Raw genomic sequence first — 23946 nt, forward strand, 5'->3', positions numbered from 1 at the left:
TATATATATATATATATATATATATATATATATATATATATATATATAATGAAAAACAAGATACAATATAATTACCAGTAATACAGAAGTACATCCATCATCAGGTAAAATGATATATTTGAAATTTAACATAAATTATAGGCTAATTGGATAAATTAATTGAAGACCAAAATTGATTATGCTACTTTCCAAGAGGCCTTTTAAGAAAATCACTCGTCTTCTTACAGGAAAAGAGGAAATAAATTACTCTAGAACCCTGAAAATACATAGTAAAATTTCAAATTTGCTCAATATTACAACATCTTTGCTTCAAAAAAAGACAAAACACTACGAAGATCCTCCAACTTGACTAGTTCTTTTCCGAACTGCCTGAAGCCTCTTCTTGCCAAGTTGCTTGCCACTGCTTATCATAGAATGTCGACTCTTCCCACAATTTCTTCAATGTTTCTACGTCATCGTTCTTTCTGATCAGAAGAACACCAGCAACAGCCACGAATAACAGCAGTTTGCAGAAGAAGTTGTTCATTTGATCGACAAGCCCGAGTCCGGTTAAACTATCAACCAGATATGTCATAAAGAATCCTATCATTGCAGCACGGCCTATAGGACATTATTCAAAGTTACTAGATATGACACCAAATTCCATATCTGATAATCACGATGAAATTCAAATCTTTTTAAAATATTCAATGATCTAAACACTATATTTCGATCGCTCGATCACATTGGCTAACACATAAGACAACAGGGTCATTTGAGGGTCCCGAAATATTTTATCGTGAGAAAATATTACCTCCCATGTTTACGGCAATATATTTTCACATATATAAAGAGGTGATGATTGTATTAATAACTTAGATATATTACTATTAATGTATTGTGTCGTGGAGATAGACTTTTATAGGTGAATAACGCAAACCATGTATGTGTTATAATTCCATCTTCAGAATATGTACACTATTTTTAAAATTCAACATTGGTGTAACTCAAAATTTTGAACCGTTCATTATGGTGCATATTGATAGCACTAAAAAGGGGGAGAGTAAACTTGCAAACCATTGAGGAGTTCAGCTTCTGGGAGATGAAACCTCTTGGTCCATGCCCACCAAGGAATAATGGAGGTGTCAAAAATAATAGGGTTTTCGTTGGTGGATGATGTTGGATTCTCTGTCATCCACTTTCTCCTCTTCACTTCTGCAAACATTTAACAATATTTAGAGTTTTTAGAGATCAAGATCTGGGAAAGATTTCAAAATATAAATGCATAGAATTCTACCAACATATTATTTTCATAAAGTTTGCCTGGAAACCACAAGATCGTAGAACTCGAGATGTCAGCAATAGTCTCGGACAGATTCATGTGTCATTTTCTGAATATTACTTCTTTGGTGTGAGCTATAACCCAAACCATAACAAGAAAGTGTTCCAACTAATCTTATTTCCATCATCCATGACATGTTGTCATGAGCTTATCCAGTACTAAGATTTTTAGACACCAAGATACCTCAAGATTCACTAAATACGGATTGAAATGTAGCCATTTTAAGCACTACAGGAAAGCTGAAAATCCATTTGCCAATATGGGTCACTTAACCCAAGCTTAATACTCGTCACCTTTTTGCTTCGATTCCATATGGAATATTGCAATTAATCTAATTCAAGAACCAAAGAAGAAAAATCCACAATTCAAGTCTATGCCGGGTAAATACACGTCCTGTTATATGCTACCAAGGTGAAAATCATTACAAGATTCACAAGATCCCATTTACTAGCATCAATAGCTTAGAGTTCGGATTGCATAATTACTAGGTTGAATCATCTTAATAAAAAGTAAAAACTTAATGCTATGTTCTCCGAAACCATGTCAATTCATAGAAAGATCGAACAGTTCACTATTTTTATATTTATTTTTTTGAAAAAGAGTTCACTTTTTCATTTTAATTTTTTTAAATAAATGGAACTCTATTTGTAAGAAGATTACGATAAAACAAACTGATCCTTCAGTTCCAAGGGCAATTAAGCAACCAATTTAAACAAAAAAATTCGTTTGTCTCATCTCCATAATCGGGAAGAAGTTTTCAGGAAAGAAATAAAAATAAAAATATAACTGGAAACAGGCACAACATGTATAGTTAATGGTCCAACCATCAAAGAATCATTAAATCAATACTTAGCCAGAAATTGATAAATAAACACTATAGCTTCAGTAACTCAACACCACTGACCTTAAACTTTATTTTCCTTCCATCTAACTTTTAAACAATGAATAAAAGTTGATACAAGTTTCCCGAGAGAGTTAAAAGATCAAATAATCAATAATCCTTACAAAAATACTTCAATGAGAGTAATATATAAGAACTTAACATCATTGAAAATAATCAAAAGGTGCAAAATTTTGTTTAAAAATGCAAGATCTGACCCAAAACACATTACGTTAACCCGTCGCCTCCCTCAACTATATCAATGGAGGACCCCAAAAATAAGAGGGGCCTAAGTTACTGTGAGTGAGCAGCACTTCAAATTTTAGATAAATTTTCTTGAAAAATGAAGGGATTTTTTTTGCAGGTTACACTCCACAAAATCCACAATTCATTTTAAAGAATTTGCAAGAATATTACATATAAGAGAGTGCGTGAGTGAGAGGCGTAAGTAGAAATTCAATCACCAGCATCAATCACAGCATCCCAATCAGTCTTTCCATCCTTAGCAAACTGCGCCAGATCCCAAGTCCCTCCAACCCATCTCGGGTCCTCAAATCCCTTCACACCCTCCGCAATGTCCGCCACCACTGCCGGCGACGGCAAAGGTGACGGCGGGGACCCATTTGAAACTACATTCGCCTCAGCACTCGAAGGAGTCTCCTCCGGCACGGTAGCAGCCACACCAGACACACCATCAGCACCCACTAACAAGTGAAAGTTGCAATTTTTCTTGACAGTAAGAAAAAGATTCGTTCTTGGAGTGAAAAGGGTTCTTCCCTGAGAGTTTGCAGGAGGTGAAAGAGATGGCAGCTTTGGAGGTGTTGCTGAGAAAATGGTCATCGACATGACTGCGATTTGGGGCTCGGAGTAGTAAATTCGAGGGCAATTTAGAGGAGAAAGGGTGATGTTTTCGGAGTAATATCAGCCGCAGAAATCTGCTGGGAAATGTATTTGTAGGTAGCTTTCGCTTACAATAGGTGTACTGCGTCGATGGGTTTATTAAGAGCTGCCCACTCCACCTTGTGCGACGAAGGTGTTCTATATTTCGAAATAAAAAGATTTAATTATAATCACTAACTAAATAAAAATATATGATTTGATTCAAAAATAAATAAATAAAAATATATGAATAAATTATAGTGCGTGACATAAATCTCATCCAACAGAGAAGACGTAGGTTTTATCACATGTTAAAGAAAAAATCATTCATCCTATTGTAATAAAAAGAAGTTGGTGGAAGCTTGTATGAAGTCTTCGTATCCCTCCTAAAGTTCGTATTTTTCTTTGGCGAATATCTCGAGACTATATCCCACAACACAGAACTTGAAGATGCATCATGTGCCTATTCAAGTATTTTCACTTTGTGTAAATCTCATTTTGCCGTCGGCAAATGTGCAAATATAGATGGTGGCATTAAATGAGGTGGATGGTGTGAACAAACAATCAAATAACATATTTTGTTTGGCAGTAAATTTGAAATTTCTGACGAGGACTTCACACTGGAATGATGCATCATTTGGCGTTTCAATGTATCTCTTCATCAAGTTGTTTTTCTCATTTTATAACATTTGAGTGCTTAGTTTTACGATATTTGTGAGTTGAGAGAGTGTATGTTCTTTGTGAAAACACATTAAGTAGTTGTACACCATAAAATATCATAGTGAAATTCTTGGCTATAGCAGACGAAGAACTATCAAGTATCTCTGAGAATAAAAAAAACAATTTATCTAGGATACTTTGACAAAGATGTACGAGATCAAGTCACTACACAAAAAGATTTTCCTAAAGAGAAGACTTTATATTCTTCGGATGACAGAATCCTCGTCGATCACCGACCATATCAACACAATAAATACTATGCTTGCCCAACTCATTTTTATGGGGCATAAAATAGAGAAAAATGAACGTACAGAGCTTCTACTTCAAAGTTTACCATATTCATATGATCAAATTGTCATAAACTTAACCAAAAATATTATTATGGGCTCTAAAATTCGACGATATTTTAACTGTGGTTCTCGGAGAATAAAGTCGGCGCAAGAATATGGAAGATAGGTTGGTAATTTCGAAATAGGCAGATGTTTTACTAATGCTAAGAGGAAGATTTATGGACCGTGGCTTTAGTGGGAACCAAAGACAATGTAGATCAAAGTTGAGAAATAAGAATAAAAATATTTACTGTTTTAAATGTGGAGGTAAAGGGCACTTTAAGAAAGAGTGTACGAGTATTGAGAAGAGTTCTCAAGAAAATATGGTCAGAACTTCAGGCGGTGGTGAAATATTATTCAGCGAAGGGGCAACAGTTGCAGAAGACAGACACAATTTTTGTGACATATGAATTATAGATTCGGGAGCGACATGGCACATGAACTCTCGGAGAGAATTGTTTGATCATTATGAACAAGTCTCAGTAGGATCTGTATTCATGAGAAATAATCATACCTTAGAAATGGTTGAGGTCTGTACAATCAAAACAAAAATGTTTGATAGCAACATTCGCACCATACAGGAGGTACGATGTGTGAAGGGATTGACGAAAAATCTTTTGTCATTGAGAGAATTGGATAATATCAGGTGCAAAACTTGTATCGAAAACGAGATCATGAAAATTTTAAAGGGTGTGCTTGTGGTTATGAAGATGGAAAAAATTGCTGCAAATCTGTATGTACTTTTGAGAGAAACACACAAAGAGGCGGAACTAATTGCTGCATCAATTAGTTCAGGGGAAGAATTAACAGTGTTATGGCATAAAAAGCTCGAGCATATGTTAGAGCGAGGGTTGAAAATTCTCTCAGAATGGAAGCTGCTGTCGAGACTTACAGAATGAAGTGGCAAAGCGAATGAATAAGACCTTGTTGGACAGAACAATAGCCATGTTGAAGACTACGGGTCTAGATTAGTCATTTTGGACGGAAGCAGTCAAAATCGCTTGGTATATTATCAATTGTTCTCTTTCAGTGGCGATTAATCTGAAAACTCCGATGGACATGTGGACTGGGAAGCCGACTGATTATTCTCATTTGCATACATTTGGAAGTTTTTTCTATGTTTTGTACAATGATGAAGAATGATCGAAGTTGGATTCGAAATACAGAAAATGTATCTTCTTGGGTTATGCTGATGGAATAAAGGGTTTTGCTTGTGGGATTCTACTGTCCATAAGCCTGTCATCAGCAGAGATGTTCTCTTAGAGGAAGATAAAGTAAAGGCAGACAAAGGAACGCTGAATTCAGAAACTACTATATTGCAAGTGGAAAAAAATACGGAAAAATTTCAAATTTATTGTAAAGCAGTACCAGAGCACGAAGAACAAGAACATGTTGAGTTTTAGGTTTCCAATGTGAGGCAGTCATATCGAGACAGAAGACCACCTGGTTGACTTTCAAATGATGCCACTGAAAGCAATATTGCATATTGTCTATAATCAGAGTATGGTGAGCCATTGAGTTTCCACGAGGCTACTCAAAGCTTTGATGTATCATTTTGGATGATAGCAATAGAAGAAGAGTTGGAGGCATTAGACAAGAATAAAACATGGGATCTTGTTACACTACCACGAGGAAGAAAATCCATTGGAAACAGATAGATCTATAAAATCAAGTGTGATGGCAATAACTAAGTGAAGCAGTATCGTGCTAGATTGGTAGTAAAAAGGTATGCCCATAATGAAGGCATTGACTTCAATGAAGACAATATTTCTTCATGGAGATCTTGAAGAAGAAATCTATATACTCCAGCCAGAAGGTTTTGTGGAAAAAGGCAAAGAGAACGTGGTTTGCAGGTTGAACAAATCTCTGTACGGTCTCAAATAGGCTCCGGGGTGTTGTAACAAGAGATTTGATTCCTATATCATGAGCCTTGGATACAACAGAATGAATGCAAATCCTTGTACATATTTCAAGAGGTCTGATGATGATTATATCATTTTGCTGTTGTATGTGGACGACATGTTAGAGCAGGCCCCAACAAAGATCATGTCCAAAGATTGAGAGCACAGTTGGCTAGGGAATTTGATATGATGGACTTGGACCAGCAAACAAGATTCTAGGGATGCAAGTTCACCGAGACAGAAGTAACTTAAAGATTTGCCATAAAAATTATTTGAATAAAGTCTTCTGACGCTTCAACATGTAAAATAGTAAGCCAATCTCGACCCTCTTCCTATTAATTTGAAGTTATCCTTCAAGATGTGTTCTAGCAATGAAACAGAGATGATGGAGATGTCTCGAATACCATCTGCATCATCAGTGAGAAGTTTGATATTCGTTATGATCTGTACAAGGCTAGAAATTTCTCAACCAGTGGGAGCAGTTAGTCGGTATATGACAAATCCTGGACGAGAGCATTGTCAAGAGGATTCTTATATACATTAAGGGTACCTCAAATGCTGCACTATGTTACGGACGATCAGATTTTACATTCATGAGCTATGTCGATTCAGATTATGTAGGTGATCTTGGTAAGAGAAAACTAATATTGGTTATGTGTTTACACTTGCAGAGGAATCACTAAGCTGAATTTGAAAACAGCAAACAGTTGTGGCGTTATCTACAACGTTGGCAGAATACATGGAAGCTACTCAAACTTGCAAGGAGGCAATGTGAATTAAAAGGTTATTGGCGGAGTTCAGACACAAACAAGAGAATGTTTCTTTGTTTTGTGACAGTCAGAGCGCCTTACACATCGCAAGGAATCCGCATTTCATTCCAATATTGAACACATTGGAGTTCAATCACCTTGTTTGAGAAGTAGTAGAGGAATGAGGTGTCGATATACAGAAGATACATACAAATGATAACATAGATGCTTTTTTTTACCAAACCAATGAATATTGATAAGTTTAAGTGGTGTATATCCTCAAGTGGCCTATTGAAAATGTAAGTAGCAGGAAATGACAAGATTGAAAAGATGTTTTGATTCTCAATCAAATCTCCAAGTGAGAAGGTGGCATTAAATGAGGTGGGCGGTGTGAACAAACAATCAAAGAACACGTTTTGTTAGGAAGCAAATTTGAAATTTTGGGCGAGGGGTTCACACTGAAATGATGCTTAGTTTGGCATTTCAATGTATCTTTTCATCGAGTTCTTTATCTCATCTTATAGCATTTGTGTGATTAGTTCTATAATATTTTTGAGATATTTGTTCTCTTACATTAAAAGAGTGTGTGTTCTCTTTAGAAACACAATGAGTTGTTGTACATCATAAAATATTATAGTGGAATTCCTTTCATCTTGTCTGTGGTTTTACCCTAATAATTTTCGAGAGTTTTCCACGTAAATCTCGGCGTCCAATTTATTTTTTATTTTCATATTATTATCTCAAGTTGCAGCACATGGGACAGACATTTGCAACTACTAGTCATTGCGTTCTGTTTTGTGATGTGGTTGAGAAGTGGTGGAAAAATACCTTGTTCTGGCCATATCTTTGTAGCCTTCAAAATGCAACTTTTCTGGATTGCGGTTCAGTGTTGTTGATGGAGCTAAAAAAGTTGGATTTTTAGTTGTTTATTGTTGTATGTTGGGGTGTTTGGTCTGAAGTATGTAAGTATATGTTAGGTAAAGTGGGGTCAACGTATTTAATACTAAACATGTCAAATTTGAAGAGTTTATTGGTGGTCGGCAGAAAAGGAAAACAATTTCCTTTGTTCATACAAAGGATTGCACCTATAAATAAGTGCATCATTCATATTGTAAATATCATCCCAAAATCAAAAGCTTTCAAAGCTTAGAAAAATAGAGAGAGCATTTGAGTGTTGAGTGTTCTCTTTTGTGAGTTGGAGAAAATATTTTTCTCGATTATACTCGGGTTGAGAGTGTGAGATATTTAATGTATTGTTATATACACTTGTTGTAATATTTCTCCTTTTATAAAAGATCTGCAGTAACTTCGTGGACGTAGTCTATATTGGGTGAACCACATAAATCTTTGTGTTTTTGTTGATTATTTTATTCCGTATTTTTGGGTAATATTACCATCGTGATCGGCATCGCTTCGGTATAATTACCCTCAACAACTGGTATCAGAGCCTTGTTGTGAAAATTCTTAAGAATTCTGAGGATGCTATGTGGTTGCAGCTTTGTCTGATCTTCCACATCAGAAAAGATTTTTTAGATTTTTTGCTAAGGCAAGAGAAATTATGGCCGGAAATGATGGATCAGGACCGAGAATCAACAAGTTCGACGGAACAATGAGTTCAACACGATTGTTTCTCAGCTAACATTGGTTGAAATTAATTTTGATGATGAGATTCATGCACTTATTCTTTTGGCGTCTTTACCAAAATGTTTGGCAACCAATGCAGGCAGCGGTTAGAAATTCTGTTGGGGAAAAGAAAGCTACAATTCAATGATGTCAAAGATCAAATTCTTGCTGAAGAAATTCGCAGGATGGATTCGGGTGAAGGAACATCATCGAGATCTAATTTAGATCTAGAGAACAAAAGAAGGGACATGAGTGGCGAAAAGAGTTGTAACCGATGGTGCGGTAGGTGCAAGTCAAGAAATGGAAAAGACAAAAGTAACTTTGAAAAGAATTTGAAGTGCTGGAGCTGTGGTGAAACTGGTCACTTGAAAAAGAACTGCAAATCAACGAAGAATAATGCAAATGCTGTGACTGAGGAAGTACGTGATGTTATACTACTATCCATGGAAATCTCGGCTGATTCTTGGGTTATGGACTCAGGAGCTTCGTTTTATACCACCGGTAATCGTGATGTATTCGATAATTACACCGCTGGAGATTACGGAAAATTTTTCCTGGTTGATGGAAAACCTTTGGAAATAGTTTGTATGGGTGATGTCCGGATGAAGATGCCAAATGGATCTGTCTGAAAAATCAACAAAGTTAGGAATGTACTGAAATTAACAAGAAATCTGATCTCGGTTGGACAGCTCGATGACGAAGGCCATAATGTGACCTTTTGGCTCCTCGAAATTAAACAAAGGAGCCATAATTGTTGCTCGAGGAAAGAAAACTGGAACACTTTATATGACTTCCAGTTGCAGAGATACATTAGCAGCCGTGGATGCTGGATCAAATTCAATTCTATAGCATTGTAGGCTTGGGCATATGAGTGAGAAGGGAATGAAGATGCTTGTATCAAATGGGAAGCTACTAGAATTAAAGACCGTTGAACACAAGCTATGTGAAAGCTGTATCTTTGGAAAACAGAAAAAGTGAGCTTTTCAAAAGGCTGTAGAGAACCGAAAGCAGCAAAGTTGGAGCTGGTTCATACTGATGTATGGGGATCATCTCCTGAGAAATCCCTTGGAGGCTCAAGATATTATGTCACATTTATCTAAGATTCGAGCCGGAAAGTTTGGGTTTATTTTCTAAAAAATAAATCTGATGTTTATGAGACCTTTAAAAGGTGGAAAGCCATGGTTGAGAATGAGACCAACTTGAAGGTGAAGTGCTTACGGTCTGATAACGGTGGTGAATATTAAGATGATGAGTTCAAGAAATATTGTGCACAGAACGGGATCAAGATGGAGAAAACTATTCCTGGTACACCTCAATAGGATGGTGTAGCCGAAAGGATGAACATTACCCTCAATGAACGTGCTAAGAGCATGAGACTGCATTCTGGATTACCAAAATCATTTTGGGCTGATGCTGTTAACACTGCAACATATCTGATCAACAGAGGACCTTCGATACTGCTTGACTGCAGAATACCTGAAGAGGTATGGAGCGGCAAAGAAGTAAACCTTTCTTTCTTGAAAGTGTTTGGATGTTTATCTTATGTTCATATTGACTCAGCTAGCAGAACAAATCTTGATCCGAAATTAAAGTAGTGTTTCTTTATTGGTTATAGAGATAATGAGTTTGGTTATCGTTTCTGGGATGACCAAAACCAGAAAATCATTTGGAGCAGAGATGAATCTTCAATGAGCAAGTTCTTTACAAGAACAAATCAGACATTGGAACTGAAGATGAAAGTTCTGAAGTAAAGAATAAAGATGAAGTGCCATTGATAGATATTCCTGTGAATGAATAAAAAAGCAATAACTAGGAAAACGAAGAATCAACTGCACAAGATGATGACCCACAAACTCCGGTGATTGAACTCAGGAGATCTTCGAGAACAATTAGACCACCTGAGAGATACTCCCCTGCACTTCACTATATTTTACTGACATACAAAGGTGAACCAGAGACCTATGAAGAGGCTATGAAAATTGGCGATTCAATCAAGTGGGAGTTAACCATGGAAGATCAGATGGATTCACTGTCATCCAACCAGATGTGGGAGTTGACAGAACTTCCGCAAGGTAAAAAGGCATTACATAAAAAGTGGGTGTACTTGTTAAAAGAAGAACATGATGGTAGCAAGAGGTACAAATCAAGACTTGTTGTAAAAGGTTTTCAACAAAAGGAAGGCGTTAATTACACAAAGATTTTATCTCCAGTGGTTAAGTTAACCACAATTAGGACTGTACTCGGATTAGTGGCAAAATAAGATTTACGTCTGGAGTAGCTAGATGTAAAGTCTGCGTTTTTTCATGGTGGTCTAGATGAAGAAATTTATATGAAGCAGCCACAGGACTTTGAAGTACGGGGAAAAGAGAAAATGGTGTGCAAACCTCATAAGAGCTTGTACGATCTCAAACAAGCTCCAAGACAGTGGTAAAAGAAGTTTGATGGATTCATGAGTAATAATGGTTTCCTGAGGTGTCAGACTGATTATTGTTGTTACGTGAAGAAGTTTGATGGTCCTTATATCATTCTACTGCTATTTGTAGATGATATGTTGATAGCAGGAGCTTGTCTGGAGGAGATTGATAAACTCAAGAAAGAGTTATCAAAAGAATTTGCTATGAAGGATTTGGGTGCTGGAAACCAAATCCTTGGAATGAGTCTTAAGAGATCGGGTGAACGGAATCTTGAAGTTATCTCAAAAAGAGTACATTAAAAAGGTGGTTTAGAAGATTTAACATGAATGAAGCTAAATATGTGAGTACTCCTTTGGCTAGCCATTTTAAACTAACCAATGCACAATCACCTTCGACGGAGCAGGAACGGGCTCATATGAACAATGTTCATTATGCTTCTGCGGTTGGAAGCCTCATGTAGGCAATGGTGTGCACTAGACCAGATATAGCACATGTAGTGGGAGTTGTGAGCAGGTTTATGAGAAATCCAGGAAAACAGCACTAGGAAGCAGTTAAATGGTTTCTGAGGTATTTGAAAGGTACTGCTAGTTTGTCTTTATGCTTCAGAAGGTAAAATTTGGTCTTACAAGATTTTGTCGATGCCGACATGGGTGGAGACCTAGATGGCAGAAAAGTACTACTGGGTATGTGTTCACATTAAGTGGTACGGTTGTAAGCTGGGTGTCTAAACTGCAAAAGATAGTTGCGCTTTCAATTATTGAGGCTGAGTACGTTGCTGTAACAGAAGCTAGCAAGGAGATGATATGGTTGAAATCCTTTTTGGAAGAATTGGGTCAGAAGCTTGAAGATAGCACATTACACCGTGACAGTCAGAGTACTATTCATTTAGCAAAAAATTCTGTTTATCATGCCAGGACAAAGCATATACAGGCTAGATAACATTTCATCATATCAGAGCTAGAAGATGGAGTCTTGATGCTAGAGAAGATTCCTGGAAGTAAAAATTCAGCTGATATGCTCGCGAAGATGGTAACAATTGACAAACTGAAGTTGTGTTCAACTTCAGTTGAACTGCAAGTATAAATGGAGATATATGAGCTGCTCTGCAATGATGGCGTGAAGACATGATTGAAATCAAGTCTTCAAGTGGGAGAAATGTTAGGTAAAGTGGGGCCAACGTATTTATACTAAACGTGTCAAATTTGAAGAGTTTATTGGTGGCCGCAGAAAAGAAAAACAATTTCCTTTGTTCATACAGAGGATTACACCTCTAAATAAGTGCGTCATTCGTATTGTAAATATCATCCCAAAATCAAAAGCTTTCAAAGCTTAGAAAACTAGAGAGAGCATGTGACTGTTGAGTGTTCTCTTATGTGAGTTGGAGAAAATATTTTTCTCGGTTATACTCGAGTTGAGAGTGTGAAATATTTAATGTATTGTTATATACACTTGTTGTAATATTTCTCCTGTTAGAAAAGATCTGCAGTAGCCTCGTGGTTGTAGCCTATATTGAGTGAACCACATAATCTTTGTGTTCTTGTTGATTATTTTATTCTGTATTTTTGGGTATTATTACCATCGTGATCGGCATCGCTTCGGTGTAATTACCCCCAACAGGTTACTCACTCAGCAAAATCCCATCCAATGGAATTGAAAGCTGACTGGTTTGTTCAAAGCTAGATGCTTTTCGCTTGGACTATATCAGATGTGCAAGCTTGCAGCTAGGGATGTAAATAAGCCGAGCTGTTCGCGAGTTTTTCGGATCTCGGCTCGTTAAAAAGCTCGTTCGGGCTCGTTCGTTAAGCTTATCGAGCCGAGCCCGAGCCTTATTTTGGGCTCAACAATTTTGTTGAGCCGAGCTTGAGATTAATGATGTTCGGCTCGTTAGCTCGTGAACATGTTCGATAATAGGTTCGTGAGCTCAAAATTGAGCTCGGCTCGTTTAGCTGGCTCGTGAGCTCGAGCTCGAGCTCGGCTCGTTTAAGTGGTTCACGAGCTCGGGTTCGAGCTCGACTCGTTTAGGTAGATCGTGAGCTCGAATTTGAGATAATTAATGAGTTATAATATTAAAATAATTATGTATGATAAATAATAATAAATTAAAAATCTATACATATTATAAAAGTGTGAATTAAGGTCAAAGTTATTTGTTTTTATTTGCTTGTAGATGAAGTGAACATATATTTTTCACAAAATATTAAATTGAATATGATTTGTTTTATTATGTAAATCTATAATCTTTTGAATGAGTTATATATGCAAGAAGTTTCTCAGAAAAAAATAATATATACAAATTTAATACTTCCAATAATATAGTATGAAATATAAAAAAAAATTATGTTATCTTAATTTTGAATTTTTTTATTTAAATAACATATTGCATAAATATGTTATATCATTAAAGAGTTGAACACTTTTTGATAAATATAATAAAATATTAATTAAATCATATTTTGTCAGTTGTCTAGAAGATAGAATAACCAAAATTCATTGATTTTATTTGCTTGTAGATTAAGTTAAAATATTTACAAAAAATAAATATAATTTGTAGAATACTTAAATAACAAAATTCTTTGATTTTATTTGCTTGATGAAACAAATTTTTTTCTACAAAACACTTAATTGTGTGGAGATTTGTAGAGACATCAAATAGAGAAGAATATACATTTGTTCTCATAAGATTTGCTAATGAAGATGGCGAGAATATTGTTTTTCAAAGAGAAAAAAAAATTGATGACAAAAAAAATCGTGAAAGCAATATAAATTGAAAATATAAAAGAAGAAAAAATTTGACGCAATAATTTAATTTAAGGTTTAGAATATATTATGTATATTATATTTTTATTTTTGATAAATCAATAACACGTGATAAAATAAGTGGTCAACATTATGTATTATACTTTTTTCTTCTCTCAAATTTAATTTTAATACCTATTGTGATATCAATTTTATATTATATTTTCTCCAATGTCTAATTTATACAAAATTATAATATTTATTACTAATATGTTTTTCAACAATTATTAATTTATTTAGATTGTGCTTGGATAAATTGATTTCAAATTTATGGATTAGAATTATAATTGTATTGTTAACAATGAAACAATATATCAAATCTTGAATCTACACATTACTTATTTACATATTATTATTTATATAAAGTAGAATAAATTTCAAATAACATTATTATTTTGTGGACTTGAACAATATCATAACTAACATGAAATACTACTATATAAACATGAAATGAGTGGATTTGAAGTTTATGATGTTACATCTCTAAATAACAAAAATACATTTGAATGTATTGAAATCCATGGATTTGAAATAATTCGAATCAAGAATAACCTTAGATTTATAAACATAAAATGTTTTAAACAAATATCTTTTGCAATCATTTTATAATACATATAGTATAAATTATATTACATTGAATTTCCTACGGATAATGCTAAAGGTACAACTAATATATAGTATTGCGATATTTACAACAATTATATAATGAGATTTTGTTATTATCTAATGAGATTTTATATTTAATTTATCATGAGATTTTGATAAATGAAATTTCTATTGATTTTTTTTTTTTTTGAATTGTAAGAATTATTGTATAAATTTGGTTGCACATAGCATTACTCATTTTTATCGACTAATATAGCATGAAATCATTAATATATATTTTTTTGTAAATTAATCTCTTCTGATCTCATTTCTTTAAGAACAATTATTGATAATAGAAATGTATTTTCACGTGCGTCGCACGTATCTTTACCTAGTTATATTAAAAATGTGAATGTTATGGCAATAATCACTAGTAGAAAAATCGGATTTTATTTCGGCAGGCTTTACTTCGGCAATAATAAATTACGAAGTAATACATTACAAATAACTTCAGTAATAACACAAGCGAAGTGAAATAATATATTTTAGGAAAATGCTATGTGTACATAATAGGTTACATAGAGGCTTACATGTAATTATTAATTAATTATTAAATTACAAATAAAACCCTCACCCTAAATTAATAGACTACCTATTCTATTAATTATTTCTTCTCCTATCTCAGCCCTCACTCCAAATCGATTGACCGTATCTTTCTTCTCCTCTCCCAACCCTCGCTTCCAAATCCATATGCGGTAAAGATGAAGAAAAAATCGAGATCATAGAAATATTCTATTGCTTATCGAGACGACCATCTATTCTCTCTGTTTTACATCTTTATTACTGTAAATTAAGGTTAGTTTGTTTCTTCCAATTTGTTGTTTCGTTTGTTTTAGATGTAGATTCGTAAAAGAGATTGTAGATTGTTTCGTTTGTCTAATTCTAATTTTGGCAATATAATAATTTATTATTGTACTTACAATCATTAATTTTTTTAATTTTAAAAATCATTACTATTAATTTTTTATATGATTTATTAAATATTGAAAAATATAATATTTATCAAAATATATATTTTTTTTAAAAAAATTGTATTATAAATCTCAGGACTTGCATTAAAAAAAACAATTTAATATTATTGATAGGAGAAGAAATAATGTTGACGAAGTAAAAAAATAAGAAAAATAATTTCATGCTGAAGTAATAAGATGAACCGCGCAGATTAACAAAGGAAACTAAACTATGCTGAACATTTAGCGACTTGTCATTAAAAACCGTCGCTAATTTAATCAGTGACGGTTTGTCGCTTAAAAACCGTCGCCGATTTAATCCGCGACGGTGTGTCGCTTAAAAACCGTCGCTGATTTAATCAGTGACGGTCTTTCAAAATCCGTCGCTAAATGTTCGAGCCGAGCTCCGAGCTTCGTAACTTCCGAACGAGCCGAGCCCGAGCTCGAAACCAAAAGCTCGTAACGAGCCCGAGCCGAGCCCGAGCCTAATACTGTTCGGCTCGGCTCGGCTCATTTACATCCCTACTTGCAGCCCATGAGTCTGAGTGTGGTAGTTCATAAGTGGAAAGCCTTTGTGTGTAAACAGTTGAGGTTAACTATCGATGCGTGATGTAATGCCATCAAGAAAGTAGCCAAAGTTGTGCAGTTTTAAGGAACTTCGAAGGGGAGGTGCTGGGAGCAACAATGAGGATTATCAGATGGTCAGGTTCGGTGGTTTTAGCAGAAATAAAAGTCATTTGCATTGGGATGAACTTCTATAAGCATCATGGTGTCTCGAGCATATACATTTTCTCCGACTCTCTTATTGTGGTTCAGGCAGTACTCCATTGTGGAGAGGACTTAAGCTTGGAAGGAAATCTCATTTATGAGATTCAATCACTTACGAGGCCTCCGATTTTCTTATGATCGATTCAATATATGAAGAGATCGGCAAATGGCGTAGCTCATCATCTAGCACATGAAGCTGTGAATGATGGTATGTCGAAAAATCAAATCATAAATTTAAAGCCTATGGCTATTGACACCGCAATTTCTATGTAATCGGAGATTTTAGACTTGAGACTACAACTTTAGATATGATGGCTCCAGAAAATCAACTTCAAGAAACACTTTAACCCCTCAAAGGTATTATTTATGTGGAGCAAGCAGACCCGAGCCAAGAAATTCAGAAATCACTTATTTGATTTGCCACGGCCTTATCAGCAGCTAGTGGATTTGGAACAGTTAAAATATAAGCAGATAAATACTTCAGCTCAAAATTGTGAAAACAATTCAACGAGAATGGTGCAAAATCAAGGATTGAAAACTATGACAGGTGCAAAAATATATCGGTGGAAGGAAGAGAACCTTGCCAGCTTGGTTGTATCTACGTATAAAATGAGTTGCTGGCTTGCTCGTTGGGAGTATTAATCATTTCAATTTGTTCACAACTTGCTAGTTAATTAAAATGACTTGAATTATATATAAAAAAAAGACTTCAACTTTTTCAAAATTTTGTACGGACTTAGAAATATAGAAGCGCGTGGGTCAAAACGAGTTAGCGAGACGGACAAGCCGAAAACCGTTAGCTAGTTTTTAGTTTTATTAGGCGAGGTGGATCGACCCGACGAACCACGTCTATTTTGACGGCTCTACGTGGAAACAATTATATTTGAAAACAAAACTAGTTAAGCTAGCGAATTAAAAAATTTGATGATAGATGTTAAACTCTCACATGTTACTTTGAAAATAAACAAATTTGTTTAAATTATTTATTGTTTGACTCAAATTTTTGTGTGCGGACGTATCAGACATAGATCATGTCAAAGTGTGATAAAAATTGTGGAAGTCTAACTTCTAACAGGATGTTATGAGTCTTGATTCGACTGTTAGTTGTAACCTCCTCAGATTTGGATGCAACATAATCGAAATTTATCTACTATAATTAAAAAACAAGGAAAAAATTTAGAATTACATGAATACAGGATTATTTAACTATGAATAGGAAACGACAATTCTAATTATAAGATAACAAAGTTAAAATATGAAATCTGAAAGCTAAAATAACTAAACAAATTGATGAAAAGTTGAACTAGGAAAAAAAAACTAGAAATTTGTATATTAAAATTGAAATTTTAGAGATTACACAGATTGAGTGTTGATGGTGTGTTGTTTTTAAGGTTACGCTAACTATAACTTAAGGTTTGTGGGGGCCCTTAGCTCCTAATCGTTATTACAATGCAATCTGATTAGGGTTAATTAATCACAGCGGAAAACGAGTTTAAAATTTCTTTATAATGAGTCCAAAATATCTCTTCTGATATTTAAATACTAAAAATAGTATCTAAATTCAAATCATAAACACGCCCACACATAACTAAAACCAATCACATACAAACAACTCATATCCTCGGGACATGGCCCGGTATATAGATACATATACATATATACTGGGAACAAGACATAAACATAAAACATCAGCCCAAGTTGTGGCACCCTCCAGAAGTACCCTCTCCGGTCTCCTGATATCCTGGAGTACTTGTCATTGTCCACACACAAAGACAACAACAGCCCCCTTGGGGGTGAGCAAAGCTCCGTATGGAACAACCAATCATATATACCACATATATCTAAACAATGATATATGGTATGCAATGCATGTATGTCGTGGAGGTATCAGGTCAAATGCCCATCCACTGAGCACATGTCAGGATCAATCGAATCGCTATCAAATCAAATCAAATCAATGCTCGAGCTGGCACACCGGCCGATATGGGAATACACATATGATAGCGTCGACGAAGCGCCATCAATCCCACATCTCATATCCAATCATATGGGGCCACAATTGTCTATGCTTTACGGGTCATATAATACCAGCATAGCGATTGTGTTCACAAACCCCGGAATCCAATCAAATCATATCAGGGTATCCAAGGATCATAGCTCAACGTGCATGTCATGTATCGATGTATGCATCAAACGATGTGTGTTAACCAAACATTTATTTTATACATCGATATTCAAATCTCAATGTCATGTATGCCACATCAAATCAACAAATAGGCATATAGACACATATTCTCAATCCAATCAATCAAATCATTCCAACATATATCATATAATACAGATACCTGTCGTATGTTACCTGGTCGCAACATACCTCAATTCTTCGTTTCCAGTTGATGTAGCCTGAAGATATCGATATTACACTATATCTACATCAATAGCATACTCATTCCAATCAATAACATACTCCAAAATCATTAATATGAGTTTCAAATATCATTTGAAACTTCAAAAATTCATATCAAATCATAATCATATCATAATTCAATTCCGACTTCGAATACGAGTTTATTGTCGGTTATTCTACCGCATATATAACCGACACATAATTCTTCAATCTCAATCAAATGATTAAAAATTCCCTAATTATAATAAATTAGGAATAATTCAAAATAATATCACTATAATCATTTCTTCTTCGTTAAAATCATACACTATTCAACAATATTCAATTTCTGTATGATTTAACAATTTATCGGATTTATTCCAAAAATCGACGAATTTCAAACATCACCAAAAATATAAAATTTATACCTCAAATCGAAGACCTTGTGTCAACGATCCCAAAACTGAAATCGGTTCGTCGATTAGATAAACCGATAAGTCGCACGATCGAAAAAAAAAATCGAAATCTTTAATCCCTCACCTCTCTTCCCCTCTCTCGTAACTCTATGTGAAATGAAATAGAATTCATTTCATATTTATCTTTTTTTTTATTTTTTTTTTATTTTTTTATATTATATTAATAAAATAAAATAAAATAATATAATATATACTATTTAAAATTTTAACATCGGTATATCCCTTTGGATCAGTCAAACGATCCAATTTTTCAAAACTCAAAACATGAAACTTCTATATCTTTGAGTTTTCTACGTCATATCCAAATCTCAAATCATTTGGGCTTCATATAAAAAAGATATGGCACTATTTACCATTTTGCCCTTAAAATTAATTCATTATTTTTCAACTTATCTACGAAAATACCATCAAAATAAATTGAATATTTTTCAACTTATTTACCAAAATGCCATCAAAGCTATTTTAGTCTCGGGGTCTCACAAGGTTCTTGCTGGCATTATCAGTGATATTTATGGAATCATGGAATGATACTACTAGATGCTCTTACCATGATCCGATAGGTGTAATCAATCTTGATTTTTTAAATTTTTTTATCAAAGGGTCGATGAAAAGAGTGATGCTAAATATGGTAAGCCCGAATAAGAATAAATATTATTCTGAATCACCAGAAGTTGTGAACTCACGACTAGCTATATCTCTGGACCAATGAAGATCTCACAAATATTGAATTGTGTGTTTCCGTGGAGATAATAAAGTTTAAAGAGTTGAATTTGGCGACTATAATTTAATGAAGATCAAACAAATTGCTTATAAAGGAGTTAATTCCATATGTTGGAAATTTTGGAAGTTAGGTTAAATGCTAATTAAGTGAGGAAAGTGGAACGGCATGTTTTGGGATTATTCCATCCTACCCCTGCAGGCAGTGCCTGCAGGGGTACATCTCCGGCCCAATTTTTTTTTTTTTCCCCATGAAGTGGAATCTCAACCATTCATATGGGGTGTGGGCACTGCCCCCACACTCAAGATCGAACGAACCCATGTTTTGGTGAAGAAGTCCACAAAACTCGTGGCTGAAAAAATGGATCAATGAAAATTTTGATCTATTTTCATTATATGAACAAGATTTGTACCCTCAGTGCATCTGCACTGTCTGATAGTCGACCGAGATATAATGAGTTCACATTTATTTATTTAATAAATTTAGATTCCACTAATTGAATAATAATGTTGGTAGTAGTGATTACTATATATATATATATATACATGATTCATATGGAATATTCAAGAGGGGTCTAGAATCGATTAAATAAAAAATTAAATAATGGTTATTTAATTTTACATATAAGTTTATACATTTATAAATGTGTATATTTATGCATAGATGTGTGTGTGTGTGTATGTATACATTATCAATAGTTGACTTTGCATGATATATAAAACATGATAATTTTAATTAATTAATTAAAATAAAAATTCTAATGAGATTATAATTATAAATCCTAATAGGAAAAGGACTCTTGATGTGATCTGGAATTAAATTCCATAAATATTTCATTGATGCACAAAAATTTTGGTCCACCCTCTCCTCTCACTCTAAGATTTCGGTTACTTGAGATTTTTGAAGAAAATTTTCACGGCCACTTCCACGGTCATCATCTTCATGGGATCTCTGAAACTCCGATGATCCAATCTCAACGCAAAATTTGTTTAGGATCTATAGTGCGATATAAACAAGTAATCAGTCCTCGATCATGGACTTGGTTAGGCGATCAAAAGGAGGAAGATCCGTTCGTGGAGATTTACAAGAAAGACAAACTCCGCTAATCTTGAACTGGTTTTGGTGTCTAGTGTTAAATACGCTAAGATAAATAAACTAAAGCATCCTATGAATGTTATAAACCATACGACTTCCAAGAAACAATTCGAACATCGAAACTAAAATTTTTAAATTTCAAGGCGCGAGAAAATGCTACTCTAACACCACTACCAGCACCAACAACAACAACATCATTTAATTCACATAAATAGATTAAATGATCAATTAATGGAGAAAATTAATTTATGGGAAAACATTTATTTTAAAATTTTAAGTACTCTAATTTTGATTTTATTTTGTTATTTATTATCTTTTTTTTTCTTATATATTTTCTATATCATCTTCAATTTTTGTTTGTGGGTCATTAATGATATCTACCTCCTTTTCATTTTGTTTGATGATTTTGTTGAATGTTTTATCTTTTTTACTTTTTAGTTTTGTGGGTACTAGATATTCTTTCGTTTTAATTAAATTTGGTTTTTGAGATTTTTTTTTTCAATTCTTCGATGATAATTTAATATACCATTATGTTTGTTAATAGTTTTCTCTAGTTTAAAACTAAATCTATGTGACTCCTTAATTTGTTTGCTTTAAAGCATCATTCTTCATCTCGACACCCAATTAAAAATGGACGTTACATATTCGAATAATGTCAATATTTATTTCGCATAACTATTATTAATCCATACCTATAAAAATAAATTTGATAGTAAATGTCTTAGTTGTCAAAGCAATTTAATAGTGGGATATAAAATTACCTTGAAATTGTTTGAATATTCAAAAAAAATTCTGCAAATCGAGGTTCTAAAAAGTGTGAAGCATGTAAAAGAACTCTAATTTGGAAAAAAAGAAAAACGAAAAATAGTCAACCTAGGCATTGTTTGAAGTGCGTGATAAGGGGCAATTAATTTTTAATCCCACTTATCATGTGTTTGGTGTAATTGATTAAGATTGTGATAAGTCCGTTCAGCCCACACATGGCCCGCACTGTATGCATTATTATCCTCTTATTGGTAGTTATATAATCTTTTGAATGAGAAAGGATGATGTTTGATTAATTTAAATTTTTCTTTAATATCTTAAAGTTTAAAATAATTATAAATTCAACAAATTTAATAATATTTAAATATAATTTTTAAAATATGATTAATAATTATTAATTTAATTATTATTAATCATATTTTAATTATTATTATATTATTTTTAACGTAATATTATAATTGTTATTAACTATTATTTATTATTCAAATTTTTATTACTATTTTAATTATCACAATAAATACATATTTATGTTATTATCAAATTTTAATTTATCTTTTATAATATTAATCGATTTTTAGTTGTTTTCGGAAATTTAATAATTTATACAATATTTTAATTTTATTTATAATTTTTTAAATAAATTAATTCTAAAAATTTTATTTATTTATTCAATCATTTTAAGAATATATTACTAATTAATATATGATGAGGGAATTTTAGTAATCATAATATAATTAACAAAAATAACCAAGCAAGATAAAATCATGTCAAACATTATATAATTTATCATAACGTTTTATTTATCCATACTTTTTATTTAATAATCACTCTTATTATATATCATTTACTTATCTTATCATACGAACTAAACAATGCCCAAAGGTTTAACACATCAAGCGTGATTAAACGTGATTTTTTTAGATAAAATTTTAAATTGAATGAAAATGATTTATTATCAACCCCCATTCATATATTAAAAATAACGAAAAACATAGAGATTTTAATTTTCATTTATATTTAATGTTAATTATAACCGATATATTAATTACTTTAACAAACATAGATATTTTAAAACATCTTGCTTTTCTACTATTAATGCCCTATAAAAGAACTAATGAGTTGGGTCAATCGAGAAGTTCGAACCCAACTCATTAGTTTTTTGTGGATATCTTTACCCATTTTAACAACTCCATTGTTTGGTTTCTTCCATAATAGTCTAAGCAAGTTGTTTTAGACTTGACAAACATATCAATTGCAAAATTGTTTCAATAATCTGCCAGATTATAAAATTACCTATGGACAAAAAAAATAGTGATGATGGAATGTGGTCCTTTATTTGTAGTTGTAACAATAGCGGTTTTGACAAAAAATCACGTTAGGTTCAGATATTGAATTAGAAGATGTTGAATAAATAATCTCAATTAATTCGACAAATATTAGGTTGGGTTGACAACAATGAAAGTAACTCTTTTCAATAGGGTATTCAATAAATCAGCGGTGGAAACGATACAAAAATAGGCTTCCTGAAAAGGTTGAACATGAAAAATGGTTTAAGAATAAATTAGATTGGCTACCAAATAAGTAAAGACAATATGAATGAAGTGTAAATTAAACAAATTTGTTTTTAGATGTTCGGGGAATTCAATAGTCTTACATCACTCCTTATTTCTTGAGAAAATATTACATTAAAAGATTTTTGTAATTACAACATTTTGAAATCACCAGGACTTACCAATGTTTAATTGAAACTCTTAGTACACTCATTCTTTAACCAAATGAGCAAGAATACTTCTTATTCTTAATTACAAGTATTTGACAATAGATTTCTTACTCTCAATTAGCAATCTAAACACGAATGGATCCTTAAATGATCAGATTAAAAATTATCAACATGTGCTTGCTTCGATCAGTTGCACTATCAAAGAATGCTTTCAACTCAAAAAGCTTTTATTGCGAGGAAATGATGTCTCAGAGAGATTCTAAACATGGCCTTACTGATCTAATTATAGGCATCACCTACAAAGATGTCTTTTGAATATATTTGTGTCCAAATACAGACGTCATTGCTGTAATTTCATAGTTTTTTATGATAGATCTTATTCTTCGGGTAGTGCACATGGACTATGTCATTCAACCGAATAAAAAATTGTTACGGATGACCTTGTCCAATCATCAGCTGAGCTCTATTCTTGAAGTAATGTTAGTAGATGATCAGAGAATGTTGGTTGTTTAGACTAACTGATCCATTGAAGCAGATTGTTGTCCTTTGATTAGTTTGGTTTCTACTGGCGACCCTTTATAGCTTAGCTTAGCTCAGTAACCTTTAGCCAACAAATAGACTTCTATTAGCTTTGTTTAGGCGTCGGTAGAGCTCGGATTAACAGTTTTACTTCGGAAACAAAGATGTTAACAAATAATCAGTTTTTTTTTTGTAAGAGAAGGGAGACATAAGGTCGAAAATTGAGAATGTTAGAAAATGGAATAGAAATTGATGCCGATGAATGAATAAGATGAAATTAGATTCTATTTAA

General features: G+C 33.3%; 1 protein-coding gene across 1 annotated transcript; it reads right to left on the reverse strand.

The window, feature by feature from the left end:
* Positions 1–150: 150 nt before the first annotated feature.
* LOC140811999 (light-harvesting complex-like protein 3 isotype 1, chloroplastic) lies at positions 151–3188 on the reverse strand. Its single transcript, XM_073170155.1, has 3 exons — positions 2666–3188; positions 1057–1194; positions 151–600 (listed from the first exon to the last, which is right to left on the reverse strand). Exons 1-3 carry the CDS (start codon positions 3045–3047, stop codon positions 350–352), a joined length of 771 nt encoding a protein of 256 aa, XP_073026256.1. The 5' UTR covers positions 3048–3188; the 3' UTR covers positions 151–349.
* Between the last annotated feature and the right edge of the window lie 20758 nt (positions 3189–23946).

The sequence above is a fragment of the Primulina eburnea genome, chromosome 14 (assembly GCF_022965805.1).
Source record: "Primulina eburnea isolate SZY01 chromosome 14, ASM2296580v1, whole genome shotgun sequence".
In the NCBI taxonomy this organism is placed as follows: domain Eukaryota; kingdom Viridiplantae; phylum Streptophyta; class Magnoliopsida; order Lamiales; family Gesneriaceae; genus Primulina; species Primulina eburnea.

Excerpts from the sequence above, each read along its gene's own strand:
- LOC140811999 (XM_073170155.1), bottom strand. The coding sequence starts at position 3,047 with ATGTCGATGACCATTTTCTCAGCAACACCTCCAAAGCTGCCATCTCTT. Across the intron at positions 1,195-2,665 it reads GGATGCTGTGATTGATGCTG|AAGTGAAGAGGAGAAAGTGG; the intron begins GTGATTGAATTT and ends AAATGTTTGCAG. Across the intron at positions 601-1,056 it reads AGAAGCTGAACTCCTCAATG|GCCGTGCTGCAATGATAGGA; the intron begins GTTTGCAAGTTT and ends AATGTCCTATAG.